This window comes from Sphaerodactylus townsendi, linkage group LG06 (genome assembly GCF_021028975.2).
Source record: "Sphaerodactylus townsendi isolate TG3544 linkage group LG06, MPM_Stown_v2.3, whole genome shotgun sequence".
NCBI lineage: Eukaryota > Metazoa > Chordata > Lepidosauria > Squamata > Sphaerodactylidae > Sphaerodactylus > Sphaerodactylus townsendi.
In genome coordinates, this window is record NC_059430.1 from 130,457,206 (window position 1) to 130,480,651 (window position 23,446).

General features: G+C 50.1%; 1 protein-coding gene across 1 annotated transcript; it reads left to right on the forward strand.

The window, feature by feature from the left end:
- Nucleotides 1-213: 213 nt before the first annotated feature.
- PPP5C (protein phosphatase 5 catalytic subunit) lies at nt 214-22,898 on the forward strand. The gene is made up of 14 exons (XM_048501747.1): nt 214-258; nt 554-829; nt 1,791-1,938; nt 5,483-5,604; nt 6,188-6,253; nt 7,762-7,860; nt 10,039-10,144; nt 11,540-11,682; nt 11,789-11,876; nt 15,566-15,606; nt 17,711-17,889; nt 20,766-20,847; nt 20,998-22,358; nt 22,472-22,898. Exons 1-13 carry the CDS (start codon nt 214-216, stop codon nt 21,058-21,060), a joined length of 1,458 nt encoding a protein of 485 aa, XP_048357704.1. The 3' UTR covers nt 21,061-22,358; nt 22,472-22,898.
- Nucleotides 22,899-23,446: the final 548 nt, after the last annotated feature.

Below are 23,446 nucleotides of genomic sequence, written 5' to 3' on the forward strand. Positions count from 1 at the left end.
CGAATTTATAAACCGCCCACCCCCAAAGGTAGTGAGCCTAGGGGCTGATGGGAATTGTAGTCCATAACATCTGGAGTGCCAAAGGTTCACCACCACTGCTAGGGGAAGTGCAGTTTAATGCTTGGATCATTTGGAAGGTTCTGCTGAAACAGAGTAGCTCCGTTCCTGCATTGGTTTCTAGTTTTTCTGCCATTTTCTCTTGGAGGGGGGAGGATGTACTACTGTGGGTATGCACGGTTAGACTATCCTCTGTGGGAGGTCCGTATGATGATTGCTTTGTGTGGACCTAGTCTCTGCTTAGCAGCTCGTTGCGAGTCCAGAAGCACCTTAGAGACCCAACAACATATTTGAGATACGATCTTTCAAGAGTGAAAGCTCCCTTCATCCATCTGAGCTTTGATCCTGGAAAGTTCATAGCCTGAAGATCTTTTTAGTTTCTAAGGTGCCCCTGGACTGGAAACTACTTCTACTGCAGACCAACACAGCTACCCTTCAAAAACCTCTGCTTCGTTACAACCATGGTCTGTTTTCATGCTTTCACCTGCTGTTTTAGCTTCTTGGTAACGGCCCCTTCTCCTCACCCCCAGCAAAGGATTACGAGAACGCAGTGAATTATTACACCCAGGCCATCGAACTGAACCCCACTAACGCTATCTATTATGGCAACCGGAGTCTGGCCTACTTGCGGACGGAATGCTACGGCTACGCTTTGGCCGATGCCACCAAGTCCATCGAGTTGGACAAGAAGTACATCAAAGGCTATTACCGGCGGGCCACCAGCAACATGGCCCTGGGGAAATTCAAGGCTGCCTTGCGAGACTACGAGACAGTAAGTGCAAAGGGGCGGGAGGCAGCTGCCACCAGATATTTTGCCAGTGCCCTTGACTGGAAGGGGCGTGTTGGGATAGCCAAGGAGAATCCAGCTTTGGATAACATCTCCTGAAGAAGAGCATGCCCTTTTTGGAGCTTGACATAACATCCCCCTGCCTGGTGGAACGCTCTTTCTCCAGCAGTTAGGGCCCTGCAGGACCTTGGGGAGTTCTGCAGGGCCTGTAAAACCGAGCTGTTCCGCCGGGCTTTTGTGGGGACCGGCCGCTGATTCCGCCCCTCTCATCGTCTTGCCCACTGGCTGTGTATTTGACCATCTGCCAGCCCCCTCCCAGCATCTGACCACTCCCAGGATTTGATCCCTGGGGTGTGATGCCAGACGCCCTCTATTTTCTATTATTTTCATTAATTATTGACTATTTATTGATAGATGCTGCTGCTATAGTTTTAAGGTTTTGTATTTTAATTGGGGTTATTCGATTTGTTTTATTATATTTGTTGTTGTTTGTTGTACACCGCCCTGAGCCCTTTGGGGGTAGGGCGGTTTATCAAATCAAATAAATAAATAAAATAAATTACAGCTCCTGTTCGTGCCCTCTCCCTCTTGTTTGGGCCAGGAATTCCTGTGAGAAGTGGAGTCTTCTCTTTATGTGCAGTGGGCTTTTTAGGAGACCAGCAGGAAGGGAATCTTCCGAGCAGCGCAGAGAACTCCTGCCGATTCTCAGGACCACAGTGAAAAGGAGGAAAGACCACCAGTCCTCTTCAGTTTACTCAGAAATGCGATATTTCTTCGGGGAAGGATTTGTCGCTTGTAGAGCCCTGATTGCCTGCAGCAGAACACGCATGAACTGAGCATTAGACTACAGGACAGTAGTTTTGCCAAAAAAAAGCAGGGGAGAATTGTTTACCCCATGACAGTGGTGGGCAAATTTAAATGTTAGTCTCTTTTCACCTCTGCCCAGGTTGTCAAGGTGAAACCCAATGACAAGGATGCCAAGATGAAATATCAAGAGTGCAACAAGATCGTGAAGCAGAAGGCGTTTGAGCGTGCCATCGCCAGCGAGGAACACAAGCGGTCTGTGGTTGACTCCTTGGACATAGAAAGCATGAGTGAGTGGGACCAGGGCTGTGGGCTTGGGGGGGTGGCGGCGGCAGAGGATGCATCTGGAATTGTATCAGTTCTGCCATCCTTTGGGAGATTCTCAGTTGGCTTAAATCGGTACTCTTGCTGGGAATTGACTTTGCTGTATTGACTATTGAAGCATCCTACATTTCAGGGAACCCGTTCTTCACCGGCAAGGGGAATGCCCGCCCCTCTACCCCCAGTAGCACTCCAGAATTCTCTGCAACATATTCTAGGGCTTGCGCAGGGTCAGCATAGAACCTTCTGCAGAGTGTCATCAGTGCTGCTCTGCTGCTGTTCATTGCTGGGAAGGATAAGCAGAGGTGTGCAGGGTCCCTTTGGGGGAAATTTGCCTTCCATTAGTGTTTGTCTCGTTGCGGAGCCCCTAACAAGCTTCTGAGGGAATCTCCAAGTTCTGCCCAACTAGGAATGGGAGATTTGAGCTCTCCAGTTCTAAAACAAGTGGGGAGGGGGTTTACACGCCGTGCTCTGCGTACCCCTGATGCCCAGGCGCTGCTGATGCTCAAGTGTGGACCCAGGTACACAAAAAAGAACTAAGAATTGTAACTTCATCCTCTGCCACGTGCTGGACCGTCTTGAAAGTGGGGCGTTCTAAAACAAAGACAGTCCAGCACGTGGCAGATCCAGCAAGACAGTCCAGCACGTGGCAGATCCAGCAAGACAGTCCAGCACGTGCCGGATTAAGTTAGTTCTCTTTGTTGCAAAAGGTATAGCCATGGGCTGGGAGCCCCATGTAAGAGGCCCAGTGTGAGCAGCAGTGGCGTAGTGGCTAAGAGCAGGTGCACTCTGATCTGGAGGAATCGGGTTTGATTCCCCGATCTGCTGCTTGAGTTGTGGAGGCTTATCTGGGGAATTCAGATTTGCCTGTACGCTCCCGCACATGCCAGCTGGGTGACCTTGGGCTAGTCACAGCTCTACGGAGCTCTCTCAGCCCCACCCACCTCACAGGGTGTTTGTTGTGAGGCGGGGAAGGGCAAGGAGATTGTCAGCCCCTTTGAGTCTCCTGCAGGAGAGAAAGGGGGGATATAAATCCAAACTCTTCTTCTAATTTTAAAAAATAGGAGTAGGGAAAATGCCTAGAAATAAGGGGGCATTGTAAGTGAAGAGAAAACCACCCACTCCTGTGTGATTGGAACCACCCTGGTTTAAGATTGCTGCTTAGAGCACAGGAGACCTCGTGTAGATGGGAGCTGTTTTGAACCTGCCCAGAGGTCTGCTCTTGGCACAGGCTGGGAGCCCCTGTTCAGGCAGCTTCAGCGCAGCCTCCTTCCCTTGCGAGGGGAGCCCAGCTGTCCCCGTGCCTGCAACTAATGCCATTACCCACGGGTGACTGTGCCAAGATTTCCTGCTGTCACCCGAAATAGATCGGGATCTCAGATCATAAATAGATCCCGACATGGAGAGGCTTAATCGGTGAAAATAAATAGACCGGTGTTAACAATGAGGCCAGCTACTGGAACAGGCAGGGCCTTTAATCCCAGCCTCCTGGCTCAGCAGCTTTGTTTGTGTCCTGCCGCTCAGGGAAACTGTGAATTCTGCATTCAGGATTTCTGCAAACAGCGTTAGTTCCCCACAGTGCGGCACAGTCTGCTTTGATGAAGCTGTGAAGAGGCCGCAGGGGAGGGGATTTCTGCGTTTTGAGACTGAAAATTCAAACTAAAAGGAAGCTGCTGCAAGCTCTGTGGTGGCAGGGACCGTGTCTGGCCGGCACACTCAAGCTCTTTATGAGAATAGTTTATATCATTTCATTTCATTTTAACCTTTAATGGCATATAAATTATTAGCATATTTCCATTTAAAAGAGAAAACTTTTAAAACATTTAAATACGGGTGTTTAAAATGCTTTCCAAGAATTTAGCCACTGCCAAGGTGATCGATGGATTACAGTCACTTAGCAGAAAGCGAGTGGTCTGGAACTTGGAGTGCTCAAGTCTTGGAAGCAGCAGAGGGTGAATTAAAATCATGCACAGGTTACTGTGATGACAGCATTCCAGAAGAATATGAGTTATGGTTTCTATAGATCCACATCCGCAAAGGCATAGTCTCTGATGTTTAGGGATCTGGAGGTATCTCCCTGAGGTTTCCGCTGATGGGAAAATATTGAGGTGTGCTAGCATGAATGCACGACGTTGGTTAATGGATAACAGAGATGAGAGATATTTAGCTCTTGCTCTGTAACTTGGTTGTATTCCGAGGGAGCGGGGAGAGCATACAACCGCCTTTGTTGGATAGAAACGATGATGTTCCAGATCCCTCAGTCTTTCGCGGATAGTTTATATCAGTGATGGCAAACCTTTTCGAGGCCGAGTGCCCAACTGCAACCCAAAACTCACTTATTTATTGTAAAGTGCCAACACGGCAATTTAACCTGAATACTGAGGTTTTAGTTTAGAAAAAATGATTGGCTCCGAGGCGCACGTTAGGAGTAAGCTTGGTGGTAGTTGGTGGCTTTGCTTTGAAGCAACCATGTAACTCTTCCAATGGGTGAATCACGACCCTAGGAGGGTTTACTCAGAAGCAAGCCCCATTGCCAGCAACCGAGCTCACTCCCAGGTAAAGGATCACACTTTAGTTCTTCACATGAAAATCAGTGAGGTTTAACAGCGCTTAACAGGGTTACCTACACTGTTTCCCCAAAACTAGGTCTTAGGTTTAATGCTAATAACCGAGCCCAGCGGCCCAGGCCAGCCTAGATGTGGGGGGGCACTCTGTTTGCGCGTGCCCACAGAGAGGGCTCTGAGTGCCACCTCTGGCACCCGTGCCATAGGTTCGCCATCACTGGTTTATATGTTCTCACTCCTGCAGTTCTGGGGATTCTGCAAATGACCCCAGTTTGTTGTAAGGATTCAGTTCTGTTCTGGAGTGCCCTGGAAGTTTGATGTTCAGTAACAGAAAACAAGCCCCCCCCCCCCCCCCAAAAAAAAAAAAAAGTGCAATGGTTGGATTATTTTCAGGCACATTCTCAGTTCAGATATATCAGCAATGAGGCCCTGCCAGTATGGCTGGGAGTTGAGTGGGTGAGTTTATATGGATAGCATTCCCCGGAACCCAAAAGTCTTTTGGAAACTGAGTGGGTCACCTGGGAAGACTTCTTCTCCTTGCTGATCTGGTGTAGAAGAGCAAAGCTTGTCTCTCTCAGCAGCGAGGCCTGGTTTTCCTCTTGCTCTGAAGTCACCGAAAAGGAGGGCATTCAGGCACCTGCCCCCCCTCTGAAACATGAAGGTACAATTTGGGAGAGGCTGACTTTAGCTGGGCAACTGTTTTGCCTGGGACCTGCTTGGAAACTTGTCATGTGTCTGCGCTGCTTGTATTGCCTGCCTCCCTTCGGGGATCGGGTGGCCGTTTAACTTTCTGGGAATGTCCCTGGCGGTTGTCTGCAAGACACAAGTTGCGCAGAACCCTAGTCGCACTGCTGCCGCCCCACAAGCCGGTCGGCTCAGAATGCTCCCGAACGCTAGCCTGCCCCTGCCTGACTGTAAACTGTTAAACGTTTTCTCTCGCTTCCTGTAGCCATTGAAGATGAATATAGCGGCCCAAAGCTGGAGGATGGGAAGGTGACGCTTGCGTTCATGAAGGAATTGATGCAGTGGTACAAGGATCAGAAGAAGCTGCATAGGAAATGTGCCTATCAGGTACCCCCCCCCCCCCCCCCCCGGAGATGCTCCAGAATCAGTGCCACTGAGCCTGATTCTGTCTTACCTACTTTGCAGATGGTCCCAGTGCCACAAATCTACTCCCGGGCGATGATGTAAATGTGCCCGAAGCTCTCAGAGCGGCCTTAAATAATTGAAGCAAAAAGGCAGCTAACGTTGCACCTGATCTGTAATTAAAGTTGCAACTGATGGAGATTACATGCCTCGGTAGCGTGGCTGGAGTTGAGAGTCACGGCAGCAGAGAAGGAACTGAAGAGTTCTTCCCCCTTGGGGCCACCGTGCCTTCTGAGTTCTCTAGCACCCTTTGAAGCTCTTTCTTTCTTTCTTTCTTTCTTTCTTTCTTTCTTTCTTTCTTTCTTTCTTTCTTTCTTTCTTTCTTTCTTTCTTTCTTTCTTTCTTTCTTAAAAAATTATCTGCAATCATGAGGACTAGAATCTATTAAAATGTCACTGAAATCCAGGGTTTGTCAGTGCCTCTAGGAATCTTTTTAGTTTGATCCGGTTGCAGAAAATCCTCTTGAATCCTGATGTTTTGTATGTTTTTTTTCTTTTCTCTCTTGCAGATATTGGTGCAAATGAAAGAGGTGCTATCAAAACTCCCCACCCTAGTAGAAACTACATTAAAGGAGGTAGGCCTCTCTCTTTTTGGATTTGGGGAGGGGCAGGTGGGACGCTCCATTCCCTTCTCTTCTCAAATGCCGCTTGTGCTTTAAAAGGTATTTGCCTGCACTGTAGGACTGAGGTCTTCCTGCCCTGAGAAAATGGCAAACTCCCCGTCTTTGGCTCCTTCCTCTTTCATCCTGGTGTCAAGTGGACACTCCCTTCCCCCCGAGAGCTCATACCTTATGGTGACCCGCTGCTTTTTCCATGACCTATGTCAGCAGTATGAGCTTGTCTATTAGCGTATCTTTTAACTGTCATGGTTTCTCAGCAACACTCGGGATGCAAATTTTATGAGCAGGTGAAGGCTTCTTCTCTACATTCACATAAATGTATAATGCAACCTTATCCTGCCGGCCTCTCTAGTTCTGTATCATCTTCTCCAACCAACAGTGCTACTCCAGGGGCTCAGCTGGAGAAAGTTCTTTCCCTGTGCCTGCTCTTGAGTTCCTTAGAGAAGAAGAAGAAGAGTTTGGATTTATATCCTGCCTTTCTCTCCTTTAAGGAAATTCAGGGTGGCTTACAAGCTGCTTTCCCCCTTCTTCTCCCCACAACAGACACCTTGTGAGGTTGGTGGGGCTGAGAGAGTTCTGAGAAGACTGTGACTAGCCCAAGGTCACCCAGCAGGAATGTAGGAGCGCAGAAACACACCTGGTTTACCAGATAAGCCTCTGCCACTCAGGTGGAGGAGTGGGGAATCAAACCTGGTTCTCCAGGTTAGAATCCACCCGCCCTTAACTGCTACACCACGCTGGCTCTCAGAGGTGCTGATTGTCAATACTGAGATCTTCTACACAGGAAGCAGGTGCTCTATATCTGGACGGGTGCTTTGACCTGGCCGTAGAGGGCGTTTCCTAGGGGAAGCCGTGACGGTTCAAGTGGTCTAGATTTGCTTGCCTCCTCGGTCTCCCCTTTCTCCAAACAGCCCCCTCTTCATCCCAAACTCTAGACTTGTGAGGTGACCCAGGGGCCCTTTGTCTGTTCTCTGACCCTTTCCCTGAGTGTCAGATGGGCCAAGCCGTCTTTGCATTCCCAGTGGAAGGTGGACATGCTGCCCAGGCGCCCTGAGCATGGGGTGCAAGCAGAGGCGGAGTTCTCACGGGGGCATGTGAGGTCACATGTCCCCGAGCTCCACCCTGCCAGGCTGCTCCTTGGCCACTGCCGGAGCAGCCTGGTGGAGCCAGGCTGAGGGGCAGCCCACGACAGGCTCCCACTGGCTAAGGTAAAGGAGGCGCAGAGGAGGGGGAATGGGGAGCGCCCGGAGCAGGTGTTGTCCCAGGTGCCATCCCCCCCCCCCACACACACACACACAGCCTCTGGGTGCAAGTTCCCCTGTCTGAACCACATTGAAATGCAGCAAAAGCAAAGGGTTGTCAGCTTGACGGGTTGTGAAAAGTGTCTGCCACGCAGCTTTCCACCTTCCCCTTCCGCTGTCTCTTTCTGCCACCCGTTTCTCTCCGCTGCTTCTTTATTCCAGACGGAGAAAGTAACTGTCTGTGGAGACACGCATGGCCAGTACTACGATCTCCTGAACATTTTCGAGCTGAATGGGCTGCCGTCGGAGTCGAATCCATATGTATCCTTTCTCTGTGCCTCTTTCTTGGGTGCTGCCCTCGGCTTGGCTCAGGCGTCTCTTGAGTGGAAGGAAGATTCTGAGAAGGAGGAGGAGTAGTAGTTTGGATTTATATCCCCCTTTCTCTCCTGCAGGAGACTCAAAGGGGCTGACAATCTCCTTGCCCTTCCCCCCTCACAACAAACACCCTGGGAGGTAGGTGGGGCTGAGAGAGCTCCGAGAAGCTGTGACTAGCCCAAGGTCACCCAGCTGGCGAGTGTGGGAGTGTACAGGCTAATCTGAATTCCCCAGAGAAGCCTCCACAGCTCAGGCGGCAGAGCTGGGAATCAAACCCGGTTCCTCCAGATTAGATACACGAGCTCTTAACCTCCTACGCCGCTGCTGCTCCTTGCAGGGGGAAGGACTGGGGGACCAAAGACAGGAAGGGCTGGGGCAGGAAGAGCAACCGCGGTGGGAATCTTGACAGATTAGCTCTTGTTTTCCCTCTGTTCTCCCTCTGCCTTGGAGGATCAAGGAGGCCACAGGGAGCAGAAGAGCTCCCCGTGGGTCTACTGTGCGGCCAGTAATTGGCGCCTCCTCACCTAAGCAAGCTCGGCTGCAGGAAGACGTTCCATCCCTGGTGCCTGGAGGTCGCCCACAGAGCCCTGGATGTGGATGGCCGAGGCCTGGTGTCAACTCATCAAGCTTTGATCCTGCAAACAGCCGCTTGATTTTTTCCCTTTAAACGACATTTCTCTGTTTATGTTGTCAAAGGAGCGGGCAGCTCTCACCACACAAGCCCAACAGTGGCAGTCTAGGCCTGTGGTGGCGAACCTTTGGCACTCCAGATGTTATGGGCTACAATTCCCATCAGCCCCTGGCAGCATGCAGTCCATAACATCTGGAGTGCCAAAGTTCCGCCACCACTGGTCTAGGCTGTACTGCATGGCAGGTGGGGTCAGCTCCTGAGACGCTGGCTGGTGTGGGAGAAGGGGACCAGCATGGCTGACTCGCGTCCTTGTTTCCCAGGCCCAGGCTGGCAGACCGATCTTTGGGCCGTGGGTAGCATCACTGGGCCCCACCCACCAAGTGCTGCTCCCACCTTCTCCGCCCTGTCAATTTGCTGCCACTCCAGCATCTTTGCCTGTAAATGCTGCTTTGGGGGGAGAGGGGGGGCACGCTGTCCTAGAAGGTTGCCTGGCTACTGGATCTCCTGTTCAAGCTCGTGTTTGCTCCCCTGTGGAATTGTAGGTGCTGGAATGGCTAGATTGGAGTCCAGCAGTACCTTAGAGACCAACCGTATTTTGGGGGCATACGGTTTCGAGAGTCAGATCTCCCGATCTCACGTACGAATCTGAGTAGTGGTCTCGTGAGCCCTGATAGGCCAGGCAGAAAGTGGGAGGCGTTTTGCAAAGAAGTCACTCAGGTACTGGAATGTTACAGAGAGCAGGATTCGCCACTCCCTCCCGCCCTCCCTCCCTCCTGCACACATTCGTTGGTTTGCCTTAAAATCGCCCTTGGATTTCCCCTGAAGCAGCTGGGGGCAGCATCCCTTCTGGTTAACTATTTGCCGCCCCCCAATTCTTGGTAGTTTCAGGTGACATTTATTTTTATTTATTTTATTTATTTTTCAAACTTATATACTGCCCAACCCCCGAAGGGCTCTGGGCGGTGAACAACATAAAGTTCAAATACAAATAAACATAAATTCAAATACCATAATCTTTCAATAATATAAGTTAAAATGCAGCAATTAATATATAACAATGCCCGCTAAAATCCTCCTTAAACCCTCCCGAACGGAGAGGAGAGAGGGTGGGTCCTGTAGATGATAATGGGCCCAAAGTTCCGTGGGGATGAAGGGGGGGGAGGGGGCACTTTCAGCGGCTGGGCACTCCAAAAGCCCAGCGGAACAACTCCGTCTTACAGGCCCTGCGGAAATCACCAAGGTGCTGCAGGGCCCGGACAGCTGGAGGGAGAGCGTTCCACCAGGCAGGGGCCAGGGCTGTAAAGGTCCTGGCCCGAGTGGAGGCCAGCCACATCATTTGATTTATTTTCCCAGGAGCTCTGGGTGGGATGCAGTCTATCCTCAGAAGGAAGCTCCACCCCCAGGAAAGAAGCTGGGAGGGGCACAGAGAGGGAGGGAGGGAGGTTGTCTGGAGGGGCTGCCTTTTTTTTTTCCTGAGCACAGACCCTTTGCAGATATTTAATGGAGACTTTGTCGACCGCGGCTCCTTCTCTGTGGAAGTGATATTAACACTTTTTGGATTTAAGCTGCTGTGCCCAGACCATTTCCACCTGCTGCGCGGTAAGTGCCCCTTTCCCTGAACAGTTTGGAGAAGGGAAGGGGCATCATTGAACTGCTGCAGAGTGTCTCAAGTGTGCGAGGGGGGGTGCAAATCCAGGTGTGGGGAGGAAGAAGGGAGAGGGCTCAGAAGGGAGGCCCTGCAGTGTTAGCTGATAAGCTTGGGTTTCTTGCTGCATCAACGGCAGAACAGCCCTGCTTGCAACTAGATCAGGGGTAGGGAACCTGCGGCTCAAGAGCCGCATGCGGCTCTTCTGCCCTTGCACTGTGGTCTACACGGGAAGCTGGGAGCCATGCTGGGTCTCCATCCTTTGCCCGGCCTCTGGCAGGCACCAACTGCTCCGCCAGTCGGCTGGGTCAATACCGCTGCAAGCTTTTCCTCATCGTACTTCCTGCTGGAGCTGGGCGGGTTTTTTCCTGTGCACGGGCGAGGCCGAGCTACTCTTGTTTCTTGGAAGCCAAATGTTGGACTGGCCCGTTTAGGGATGTCCTTTCCTCTCCCCAAGCAGCTGGCATTGCAGTCTAGAACAGCAGTATCAAGCATGTGGCCCAGGGCCACTTCCAATCCCTTGAGGGGGCTTATCAGATCTGCAAACCAGTTGAGGCAAAAAAACCCACCCCCGGTGTGTGTGTGTTTGCCTCACCTGGGCCACAGGCCGGATAAGCACTCTCAAGGCTGCTACTCCACCCTGCTCCAGACTTCCTAGTTCAGGAACACCTCCCCCCCCCCACCCCAGGTGCCATGCTGGAGGCAGCCCCCCCCCCCCCTTGCCTGACCCAACCAAGTGAGATTTGTGTCGTGTCAGGCCCTTGTAACAAAGCAAAGCAAAGCATTTTATTGTCATTGTGCACGCACAACGAAATTTACAGCAGCATTCCTCGATGCACACAATTTCAGACTCATACCCCATCCTTACTTTTCCCTTCCTCCACCCATCCCTACACAGCCCCAAACACATCAACGCGAAGCCGCGGAATTCAGCATCGCCACAGCTCTAGAGTAGAAGCTGTTTCTAAGCCTCTTTGTCCTAGTTTTGATAGACCTGCATCGCTTGCCGGATGGTAACAGTTCAAAAAGAGAGTGTGCTGGACGAGACGGGTCTCTCAGAATATTTTGGGCTTTCTTTAGGCTTCGGGAATTATAGAGTTCTTCCAAGGAGGGGAGAGGGCAGCCGACAATCCTCTGTGCAGTATTCATAAGTCCAGTGCCCCCCCCCTCCCCAGGCCCAACCTAACCAAGTCACATTTACGTCTTATCCAGCCCTCATAAGAAATGTGTTCAACACCCCTGGTCTAGAAAGCATGGCGGCGGCTCTAGTATCCTCTGGGCTGTTTCAAGTGGCATTGGCGTGCCTTTGGTGGACTCATGCTCCAAGAGATTTCCTTCCTGCCCTCCAGGGAACCATGAAACGGACAACATGAACCAGATCTATGGGTTCGAGGGGGAGGTCAAGGCCAAATACACAGCCCAGATGTTCGAACTCTTCAGTGAAGTCTTTGAATGGCTACCTCTGGCTCAGTGTATCAACGGCAAAGTATTGGTGAGAACGTGGCACCCACCGCGGAGGGTGGGGGAGAGGGAGGCAGACGAGTGGGGTTGATGATGGGTCGTGGCCAGAATTTCCACCTCCTCTCCCCTCCTGGCAGATAATGCACGGCGGGCTGTTCAGCGAAGACGGGGTAACGCTAGACGATATCAGGAAGATCGAAAGGAATCGACAGCCGCCAGATTCAGGTGTGTCTATATGGGAGGCTTCCAGGTTAAGAACATAAGAACTAGCCTGCTGGATCAGACCAGAGTCCATCTAGTCCAGCACTCTAGAACATAAGAACATAAGAACAAGCCAGCTGGATCAGACCAGAGTCCATCTAGTCCAGCTCTCTGCTACTCGCAGTGGCCCACCAGGTGCCTTTGGGAGCTCACATGCAGGATGTGAAAGCAATGGCCTTCTGCGGCTGTTGCTCCCGAGCACCTGGTCTGTTAAGGCATTTGCAATCTCAGATCAAAGAGGATCAAGATTGGTAGCCATAAATCGACTTCTCCTCCATAAATCTGTCCAAGCACCTTTTAAAGCTATCCAGGTTAGTGGCCATCACCACCTCCTGTGGCAGCATATTCCAAACACCGATCACCCGTTGTGTGAAGAAGTGTTTCCTTTTATTAGTCCTTATTCTTCCCCCCAGCATTTTCAATGAATGCCCCCTGGTTCCCCTTACTCTGCTACTCGCAGTGGCCCACCAGGTGCCTTTGGGAGCTCACATGCAGGATGTGAAAGCAGTGGCCTTCTGCTGCTGCTCCTGAGCACCTGGTCTGCTAAGGCATTTGCAATCTCAGATCAAGATTGGTAGCCATAGATTCACTTCTCCTCCATAAATCTGTCCAAGCCCTTTTTAAAGCTATCCAGGTTAGTGGCCATCACCACCGTGGGGGTAGAGCTGAGGAGTGGGTGTGGCAGGCAGGGAGCGCTCCCAGTAAGGCTGTCTGCTTTCCTCACCCCTCATCCCCAGCCACGCCCCCTGTTTGAACCTGTGGGCACCTTTGGAATCCTGACCCTGCATGGCGGGAGCAACGGAAAAATAGCTGCTGCAGGAAACGGAGCCAGCCACAGGATGGCTGTTGCAGCTTACCTTCAGTCAACACAGTGAAGACCGCTGTCATGTGTGGGCAGCTGCTACTAAAGCAACATTTTAAAAATCTGTTGGGGGGGGGGGGCGGATTGCTGTCAAGTTGCAGCCAATTTATGGCAGACCCTGAGGGTTTTGAAGGCAAGAGAAGAGCCGAGAAGGTTTGCCGTTGCCTCCCTCTGCGTCGCAACCTTGGTGTACCTTAATGGTCTTATCCCAGTGATGGCGAACCTACGGCACGGGTGCCAGAGGTGGCACTCAGAGCCCTCTCTGTGGGCACATGCAAACAGAGTTGCCCCCCCCCACACACACACACGCACATCTAGGCTGGTCTGGGCCACTGGGCTCAATTATTAGCATTAAACCTAAGACCTAGTTTTGGGGAAGCAGTGTAGGTAACCCTGTTAAGCGCTGTTAAACCCCACTGATTTTCATGCAAAGAACTAAAGCGCAATCCTTTACCTGGGAGTAAGCTCGGGTGCTGGCAATGGGGTTTGCTTCTGAGTAAACCCTCCTAGGGTCGTGATTCACCCGTTGGAAGAGTTGCACGGTTGTTTCAAAGCAAAGCCATCGACTACCACCAAGCTTACTCCTGAGTAACGTACGCCTCGGAGCCAACCGTTTTTTCTAAACTAAAACCTCAGTATTCACGTTAAATTGCCATGTTGGCACTTTGCGATAAATAAGTGGGTTTTGGGTTGCAATTTGGGCACTCAGTCTCGAAAAGGTTCGCTATCACTGTCTTATTCAAATACTGACCAGGTGCAACCCTGCTTAGCATCAGAGATCTGAAGAGATTATCCATGTCAGGGCAAAAACATCTGTATAGCCAACCAGAAGCCTCGTTGGGCAAAAGCCTTACCTGCCCCCACCCACTTTCAAAGAACTCTCAGAAGGCATCTTGGCACCCATGGGTTCCGTATTGGGACCCCTGCTTTAGCAATAGCCTGGAGCAAAGCTAGGAGGCCAGAGAATCTTGCCCCAGCAGGGCCAAGTTTGCCTCTTAAATTTCTGTGTGTCAAAGACGGAGGAGCGGAGCCTGCAGAAGAGAGGCTGGGCTGTGGATCCTCACAGGCTGATCTGGGCAGAAAGCCTGGGTGCGAATCCTGAACGTTAAGCCTTTTGGGAGCTAGGTTCCAAATTGGGGGAGCTGGAGACAACACAAGGCCCATTTCTCCTTTAATAAGTATGGAAGAATGAAGCTTCACCAACAAAACATAAGAACATAAGAACAAGCCAGCTGGATCAGACCAGAGTCCATCTAGTCCAGCACTCAGCTACTCGCAGTGGCCCACCAGGTGCCTTTGGGAGCTCACGTGCAGGAGGTGAAAGCAAGGGCCTGCTGCTGCTGCTGCTGCTGCTCCCGAGCACCTGGTCTGCTAAGGCATTTGCAATCTCAGATCAAAGAGGATCAAGACTGGTAGCCATAGACCGACTTCTCCTCCTCCATAAATCTGTCCAAGCCCTTTTTAAAGCTATCCAGGTGAGTGGCCATCACCACCTCCTGTGGCAGCATATTCCAAACACCAATCACACGTTGCGTGAAGAAGTGTTTCCTTTTATTAGTCCTAATTCTTACCCCCAGCATTTTCAATGGATGCTCCCTGGTTCTAGTATTGTGAGAAAGAGAAAAAAATTTCTCTCTGTCAACATTTTCTACCCCATGCATAATTTTATAGACTTCAATCATATCCCCCCTCAGATGTCTCCTCTCCAAACTAAAGAGTCCCAAACGCTGCAGCCTCTCCTCATAAGGAAGGTGCTCCAATCCCTCAATCATCCTCGTTGCCCTTCTCTGCACTTTTTCTATCTCTTCAATATCCTTGTGGCGACCAGAACTGAACACAGGACTCCAAGTGCGGTCGCACCACTGCTTGATATAAGAGCATGACAATCTTTGCAGTTTTATTCTCAATTCCTTTCCTAATTATTCCCAGCATAGAGTTTGCCTTTTTCACAGCTGCCATGCATTGAGTTGACATTCCCATGGAACTATCAACTAAGACGCCCAAATCCCTTTCCTGGTCTGTGACTGATAGCACTGACCCCTGTAGCGTGTATGTGAAGTTGGATGACCCAAGTTATAGAATACCTAAATATGGAGAGATTATCGACGATATTGAAAGAACTCCCACGAGAAAAGTTTTTGAAAACTTGGGGGAAGCTTATTATATATCTAGAAAAGAGTTCAAAGGATAAAATGATTGAAGAATATATAATGTGAAATGGTTTACAAAATTGTATCGCAATAAGTTAATCTGCAAAAAAGTTGTATCATAAAATAAATTGTATACCTTTACTAAGGGAAAAATAAACATGGATTCAGTTACTTAACGGGAAGTCCAAAGCAATAAGTATTGGGCAGTTACATGATTATGGGATATTGAAAGGGCCTAGAGAAGAAAAGAAATTTATTTAAATTAAAATATGAAGGACATATATCATTAGGATATACAAGGTATATCTGTCGGTTAAATATTAAAAATATGAAATGAAAAATAAGGTAGTGTAGTATAGATATTTCAGTTTAATAAAGCTAAAGAATAAATTACCAAAGAATAGTGAAGTGACTGATTTGATTTAGATGTATTGAGTTATGTGTTATTGTTATGGGTAGTTGGGGTAGGATGTTTGGGTAACTGTAAATGTGGGTCATTTGTTGCATGTTAATATTTGTTGATGTCTTGTGTGTTTCAATGGTTTCATGTATGTTTTATGTTCAGTGTGTTTTTTAAAGAAGGAAATTAATAAAAAGTATTATGTTAAAAAAAATAAGACCTTTCTCCTTCCCTTTGGTAGGTCCCATGTGTGACTTGCTCTGGTCTGATCCTCAGCCACAGGTACGTCCTGTTGCAGTCTCCTGCATGCTCAGACATTCCTGGGTCGGTTGCTTGGCCTTGGCTGTATTCTGGGCGCCCCTCTTTCTCCCCCCACTTGGTGCATATGTTTGCCCAGGACAGGTTCCTCTTTCCCCCCCATTTTGAGGCTACTTTAGTTGTGGGGCGCCATCTTCAATCAGCCCCCTGAACGGTAAGGCTCTGGCTGTCCCCAGAGGGAATGCCCCCTTCCAATCCCCGCCATGTGATCCAGACCACATTGGGTTGCCAACAGAACATGTGCTGGATCAGAAACGCCTTACAAGGAAAAGCAATTTCAAGATGACAGTTGCGGATGGGGCCAACTACATCTTGCTGTGGGCAACCAAAACACAGACCCAAGTACCGAAATGGCCTTCGTTGTGGGAGGGTTTGCGGTGGGAGGATGCCCAAACAAAAGGGGCAGGCGTGAACTTGTGTATTTGTTCAGCCCTGGAATCGCGTGTCTCCTGCTTTCCCAAGTGATAGCCTTAGAAAGAAGGAAGAACGTTATTATGTCCATTTCAAACATTTACTAGCTTCCTTTCTTCCTTATGGCACTTGAGGTGGCTTACAATATAAATAAAATACAACACATTAAAAATACATAAAACCACAATTTAACACTACAATTTATGACCGCTGTAATCCGACACAGTCTTAAGTGGAAGGTACAACAGCCATCGGAGCAGGAGCCAGGGCTACTGTATTTACCAGAACAAGAAAAGCAAATTCCTGCCCCCTCCCTGAATATTGATATTCGTGCATGCCACCTTTGACTGGACGTTGTCCTTGTTGGAGGAGCAGCAGTGGCGTAGGAGGTTAAGAGCTCGTGTATCTAATCTGGAGGAGCCGGGTTTGATTCCCAGCTCTGCCGCCTGAGCTGTGGAGGCTTCTCTGGGGAATTCAGATTAGCCTGTGCACTCCCACACACGCCAGCTGGGTGACCTTGGGCTAGTCACAGCTTCTCAGAGCTCTCTCAGCCCTATCCACCTCACAGGGTGTTTGTTGTGGGGGGGAGGGCAAGGAGATTGTCAGCCCCTTTGAGTCTCCTACAGGAGAGAAAGGGGGGATATAAATCCAAACTCTTCTTCTTCTTGTCCTCCCCAAGAAAGCCAACGTGATTCTGGGCTGTATCAATAGGAGTATAGTGTCTAGATTGAGGGATGTAATTGTTCTTCTCTAGTCTGCATTGGTTAGACCTCACCTGGAATATTGTGAACAGTTCTGGGCACTGCAATTCAGGAAGGATATTGACAAGCTGGAACGGGTCTAGAGGAGGGCCACCAAAACGGTCAAAGGTCTAGAATCCATGCCCCACGAAGAGAGGCTTAGGGAGCTGGGGATGTTTAGTTTGTTGAAGAGAAGGTTAAGAGGTGACACGATAGCCATGTTTAGTTATTTGAAGGGATGTCATGTTGGTGAGGGAGCAAGCTTGTTTTCTGCGGCTCCAGAGACTAGGACCAGGAGTCATGGGTTCAAGGTGAAGTGAAAAAGATTCCACCTAACCATTTGGAAAAACTTTCTGACTATCAGGGCTGTTCAACAGTAGAATGCACTCCCTCGAGGTGTGGTGGAGGTTTTTAAGGAGAGGCTGGATGGCCATCTGTCAGGAGTGCTTTGATTATGTGTTCCTGCATGGCAGGGGGTTGGACTTGATGGCCCTTGGGATCTCTTCCGACTCTATAATACACAAAAACACAAGCCTTTGTTGGCATATAAAACAGGACAAAATTTTAAAACAAAACAAGGTTAAGAAATGCAGTTAAAACTACTAATTTCCAGTATAAAATTTGCAACAGTTTCACAAAAGAGCACATCAGAGCTGTTCAGGAGATTGGGTATCTTGTAACACTCATGCCACTGAGAACATTGCAAGAAAATGGAATTCATGTATTTCATGCGTATCTGATTGTATTTAGGGCATAGAAACAGAGAATGGTCAAGTGTTTCAACCGTAGTCCTATCACATGAACAAACTCTTTTAGAACGTTCCATATTCTTAAATCTTCCCTCCAGCAGAGCTGATGGCAGCACATTACATCTTGCAGTAGGACTCTATAATACTATGATTGTTTCTCTCATTCAGAACGGTCGATCGGTCAGCAAGCGTGGTGTGAGCTGTCAGTTTGGGCCGGACGTCACCAAGAGTTTCCTGGAGCGCAACAAATTAGACTACATCATCCGCAGCCACGAGGTCAAGCCGGAGGGATATGAGGTGGCCCACGATGGCAAGTGCGTCACCGTCTTCTCGGCCCCCAACTACTGGTGAGTACGGCACGCTGCAGGATTGGGTCCCACCTTTGCGTTGGGTGCCGAGTCGGTGAGAAGGCCCAGGAACTGCCCTTTTGCAAAAGGCCTCCTGTAGCTCGATTTCACCGTGTCTCTTTTGAGTTTGTCATTCCCTGTGCCGATGTCATCTTGAGTCTAGGCACAGCACCACAAATGATCAGACTGTCCACAAACTCACACACATTTCTTCACTGGAAAACTAGTATATCAACGGTCAAGGTGATGCTGGGACTCTTACATTGATCTGTTAGTTCATTCTAAGCAAGGATTTAGGCCAGGGGTCTGCAACCTGCACCTCATAAGAACATAAGAACTAGCCTGCTGGATCAGACCAGAGTCCATCTAGTCCAGCTCTCTGCTACTCGCAGTGGCCCACCAGGAGCCTTTGGGAGGTCACGTGCAGGAGGTGAAAGCAATGGCCTTCTGCGGCTGCTGCTCCTGAGCACCTGGTCTGCTAAGGCATTTGCAATCTCAGATCAAGGAGGATCAAGATTGGGAGCCAGAAATCGACTTCTCCTCCAGAAATCTGTCCAAGCCCTTTTTAAAGCTATCCAGGTTAGTGGCCATAACCACCTCCTGTGGCAGCATATTCCAAACACCAGTCACGCGTTGCGTGAAGAAGTGTTTCCTTTTATTAGTCCTAATTCTTCCCCCCAGCATTTTCAATGGATGCTCCCTGGTTCTAGTAGTGTGAGAAAGAGAGAAAAGTTTCTCTCTCTCAACATTTTCTACCCCATGCATAATTTTATAGACTTCAATCTGTATAGACTTCAATCCAATTGGCCATGCTGGCAGGGGCTGATGGGAATTATAGTCCATGAACATCTGGAGAGGTGCAGGTTGCAGACCCCTGATTTAGGCGTTAATTCTTGCAGTTTGAAGTGGTGCAGCCAAGACACCAGTTTCCTTTCTCCCATGGGCCCTAGTCTAGAACAGGGGTAGGGAACCTTTAACACTCAAAGAGCCATTTGGACCCATTTTCCATGGGAAAAGAAAACACTTGGAGCCGCAAATAATTTTTGACATTTAAAATAAAGATAACACTGTATATATTGGGGTTTTTTACCTTTTACTCCACTCATTCTGAGAAGCACATGGATGCGTCTGCCCTGCTGCCTGCAGGGCGGGCAAGGATGAGGCCAGCGGCTTGGCCTTGCCGGCTGCCGGGAAAGCACCCACCCCGCTCCAATGAGGCGGACAAGAGGGGAAGCCCGCGGCCCAGCCGGCTGTGGGCAGTTGGTGCGCCCGGCAAGGATGGGGCCAGCGGCTCAGCTCGTGGAGCCGGAGTGCAAGGGCAGAAGAGCCACATGCGGCTCTTGAGCCGCAGGTTCCCTATCCCTGGTCTAGAAGATGTCCTTTCCTCCTAGAAAGTTGCAAAATTCCAGAATGTGTCTGGCAGCAGATAAGAGTGTCGATGGCCTTCCTGTCCTTGAAAAAGTGGCTGTGTTATGCTGTAGAGCTCACAGGATTGTTAACCCCACACTATTCAACCCTGGGGGCTATGCCTTGCAAGACTAGGGGGTGGGGTGGGGGGTGGGGGCTCTGCAGTGTGGGATAAGAGGCTTTGCAAAGCTCGGGCCACTTTGGGTTTTCCTTTGCATGATGCTAGAAATGGCTGTGAAGCACAGCTTGCTGCTCTAGTCATGCTTTTTCTTTATCAATGTCGAAAATGAAAAATATAGCGGCACCAAAATTTCAGGATATTGTCAGGTGACACTCCTGATGATACCAGCCAGGTTTGGTGAAGTTTGGTTCAGGGGGTCCAAAGGTATGGACCCCCAAAGAGGGTTCCCCATCCCCCATTGTTTCCAATGGGAGCCAATAGTAGATGGGGCTATATTTTGAGGGTCCATAACTTTGAATCCCTTGAACCAAACTTCACTAAACCAGGGTGGTATCATCAGGATAATCTCTTGCTGATACCAGCCAGGTTTGGTGATGTTTGGTTCAGGGGGTCCAAAGTTATGGATCCCCAAAGTGGGTGCTCCCATCCCACATTGTTTCCAATGGAATCAAACTTTGCCAAACCTGGGTGGTATCATCAGGAAGGTCTCCTAAAGATATTCTGAAATGTTGGTACTGCTAACATAAACATTCCTCCCCTGACAGGTACCCTCAAATTTCCCCCAGATTCTCCCTTTAAATCACCTCCCTCCCTTCTGAGTGGATTTAAAGGGAGAATCATGGCTTACAGAGCTAGTTTACTGTTTTTCTTCAAAATAAATATTCAAAAACATTTAACCTACTGATGCCTCAATTAATTTAATTTTATTGGTATCTATTTTTATTTTCGAAATTTACCAGCAGCTGCTGCATTTCCCACCCTCGACTTTGACGCGAGTCAATACGTTTTCCCAGTTTTTTGTGGTAAAATTAGGTGTCTCGACTTATATGCGGGTCGACTTATACACAAGTATATACGGGTATATTAGTTGTTGTAGAGTTGAATATGGTTTATTTAGCAAAGATCTTTCCTGACGTTGTATTCGTATTGGCATCTCAGAGGATCTCCGAAGATGCCAGCCACAGATGCAGGCGAACGTCCAGGAGAGGATGCTGCTAGAACACGGCCATACAGCCCGGAAACCACACAGCACCCAAGTGATTCCGGCCGTGAAAGCCTTCGACAATGCATCGGTATACAGGCTGCTTTGTAAGCCTCTTTGGACCGTTCAGCCCTCTTGAATTACCCATTCCCTGAAAAGTGGAGATCAGTTTGAGAATCACACAGCCTTCCCTTCCAGTGACCCACAAATCTGCTGGCATTGTTCTCCCCTGACCCTTTCATGACTCTCGAAAGGTCAGTGGCTGGACCACCTCTTTCCCTTCCCTCCCTTCCCTGGCCTTTCCAGTGATCAGATGGGCAATAAAGGTTCCTACATCCACTTGAAAGGCTCAGACCTGCGGCCAGAATTCCACCAGTTCACAGCAGTGGTGAGTTCCTCCTCCCTGTGAGCGAGCGGGTGGGCCTGGCACGTGGCTCCCCCCCTCCCCCGGAACTTCGTCTCCCCCCCTTCCCACCTGGGGGCATGGCGCTATTCCCCATTGATGCGTGCTGACCGACCAGGCGTCTCCTTTTCCCAGCCTCATCCAAATGTCAAGCCAATGATGTATGCCAATTCGCTGCTCCAGCTGGGGATGATGTGAGCTGCCCTTCATCCCTTCTTCAGGACAGACCGCCCCCGACCGGGACTCCCTTCGCCTCTTCCTGCCTGGAGCCTGGCCCGCGAGGCAAACAACCGTTCAGTTCCGTTTGGGGTTTTGTTTTTTTTTAAATGATTTCTTCCAACATCAGCAACCTTCACTGTAGAACGCAGGGGTTGTTTTTGGCAGGGGAGGGGTGGGGGCGGACGAGCCTGAGCATCTCGTAGAGGGGAGGGTTTGCTAAGGATCCTACGCATAACGCATCCCTTGTTCCCGCTGCGGCGTGGCTGCCAGACCCACTGCCAGCTCTGCACGACACATCGCACAGATGAGACAAAGGCAGTCAGAGTGTTAGAAATGACTGATTTTTTTAATATATTGGAAGATTGTATTTATTCCCTTCCTCCTCAGATCCCCCACCTCCTCCTTCCCCCCCCCCCCCCATCTCCTTGGAGCTGGGTTTGACTCTCTTGCCCTGGTTTGCAGCCTAGGGGGCAGTGTCAGCTGGCACAATGCCCCTTCCACCACCACCCCACTCCCATTGGGGAGATGTTGTTTTGTGGGAATGGCACCCGAGTGCCACGTGCCTGCATCCCAAATGCTGCACGTCCTTTCATCCTGGCAAATAAAGCATCTCAGCGGCTCGTTGCTTGCAGAGACTGAAGGGGGCGGGGGACGGCAGGCTCTGGTGGGAAGAGAACGTCAACCAAAGCCCATGCCCCCCCCAACCCACCCCCAAGAAGCTGTGGAGGTCTGTCAGCTTGGTGGGAAGGAAAGACTCTCAAGAGCGAAAATGCCACCTGCCACCTCTAGTGTTTCCTGCCCCTAGAGTATAGGACCCTCGCTTGAAAGCTTGGGGTGGGTCAGGGGAACAGGGGGAGACGCAGCCACACCTGTCCCCTCCCCACTTCTGGGCAGGCGGAGGGGAGGCAGCCTAGTCCTGGGCTCGTTTGGGCTGCTTCCTGACCAACAGCTTTTTTTTTTTTTTGCTCTCACGGGCATTCGGTCAGCTGGTGGACAGAGCCAGAGGCCTTTTTTTTCCAGTGGTGAGAGTAAGTCATGCTTGGGGATCAGCAAAGAGGGGTAGAATGCAATCTGGAGGCTGTAAGTGGACCCCTGGATGTAGGTTCCAGGGGGTGAGCGTGGGTGCTCTGGGAAGGGGGTGAGAGGCCACGTCTCCATGGGCTGGCCTGGGGAGAGCAGCACTGTGGGGCCACTTCCACTTGCTCTTTGTAGGCATCTCGGGGGAGTGCGGTTCTGCACTCGGGGGGGAGAGATCTAATCTGCTGCTTGACTGCTAGGTTTGCACTATATCTCCAGATGTTAGGATGTTGGCTCCACAAGCCCCTGCCAGCATGGCCAATTGGCCATGCTGGTAGGGGCTGATGGGAATTGTAGTCCATAACATCTGGAGTGCCAAAGGTTCGCCACCACTGGTAGGCCTTCTCTTCATGAGCCCTTTCGCAGCAGAAATGATGGGGGGGGGGGGCGGAATTCCCAGTTTCCAGGGGCCGTGGAGCCATTGCAGCTTTTTACGCCCCACCCTCCCACTTGTCCCCTTCACACACACCCCCCAACCTCTGGGACCTCCTGTTCTCCCCTGAAAAGGAGTTCACCTTCCAGCTTCTCCAAACCGATTCCATCTCTTTGGCCACAAAAGCAAAACCAGCAGCCTCCACCCACTCACCCGCCCCCCCTGGTATTTTGGATCTTGCCCCATTGCTGACCATGGAGGGTTTTTATACATCCAGGATTTCCTTTCCCATCCACCCTCCCACCTACTGAGCTATTTTACTGTCTGTACTTAAAAAGATGTTAAAATAAAGCAACTATTGAAAGACCCGCTGGCTGGGCCAGGATCTTCCTTCCGGCTTGCTATCGCTTCTCCCTGCTCCATGGTCGGTCGTTACGCCTGCCGTCCCTGACCCTCTTCATCTGTTGTGTGTGTGGGGAGGAGGGGAGCAAAGAGGTTTTTTTTCCCTTTCTCCAGGCCGTCTTGGGAATACAGTCAGGAGTCGAGGAATTTCAAATCCAAAATAAGAATTCAGCTGCTTCTTTGTCCCAGTGTTAGATCATCACCCTGTCAGTAGGTGCACTACATTTGGGGTGGGGGGGGGGAGCATAAAGCAGTGGTGGCAAACCTATGGCACGGGTGCCACAGGTGGCACTCAGAGCCCTCTCTGTGGGCACGCACAAACAGAGTGCCCCCCCATAATAATAATATTACGATCTAGGCTAGTGATGGTAAAACCTTTTCGCAGACCCCAGTGCCCAAATTGGGTAACCCCAAACCCACACTTCTATTTATCGCGAAAGTTTACCAATACTCCAATTCTAACCTGAATACTGAGTAGTTTTTTAGTTTAGAAAAAACAGTTGGCTCCAAGGC

What these genes read in the sequence shown, in the direction of transcription:
- PPP5C (XM_048501747.1), top strand. Translation starts at nt 214, where the DNA reads ATGTACTACTGTGGGTATGCACGGTTAGACTATCCTCTGTGGGAG. An exon ending in CCTTGCGAGACTACGAGACA is followed by an intron (nt 830 to 1,790) that starts GTAAGTGCAAAG and finishes ACCTCTGCCCAG; the next exon opens with GTTGTCAAGGTGAAACCCAA. An exon ending in TAGAAACTACATTAAAGGAG is followed by an intron (nt 6,254 to 7,761) that starts GTAGGCCTCTCT and finishes TCTTTATTCCAG; the next exon opens with ACGGAGAAAGTAACTGTCTG.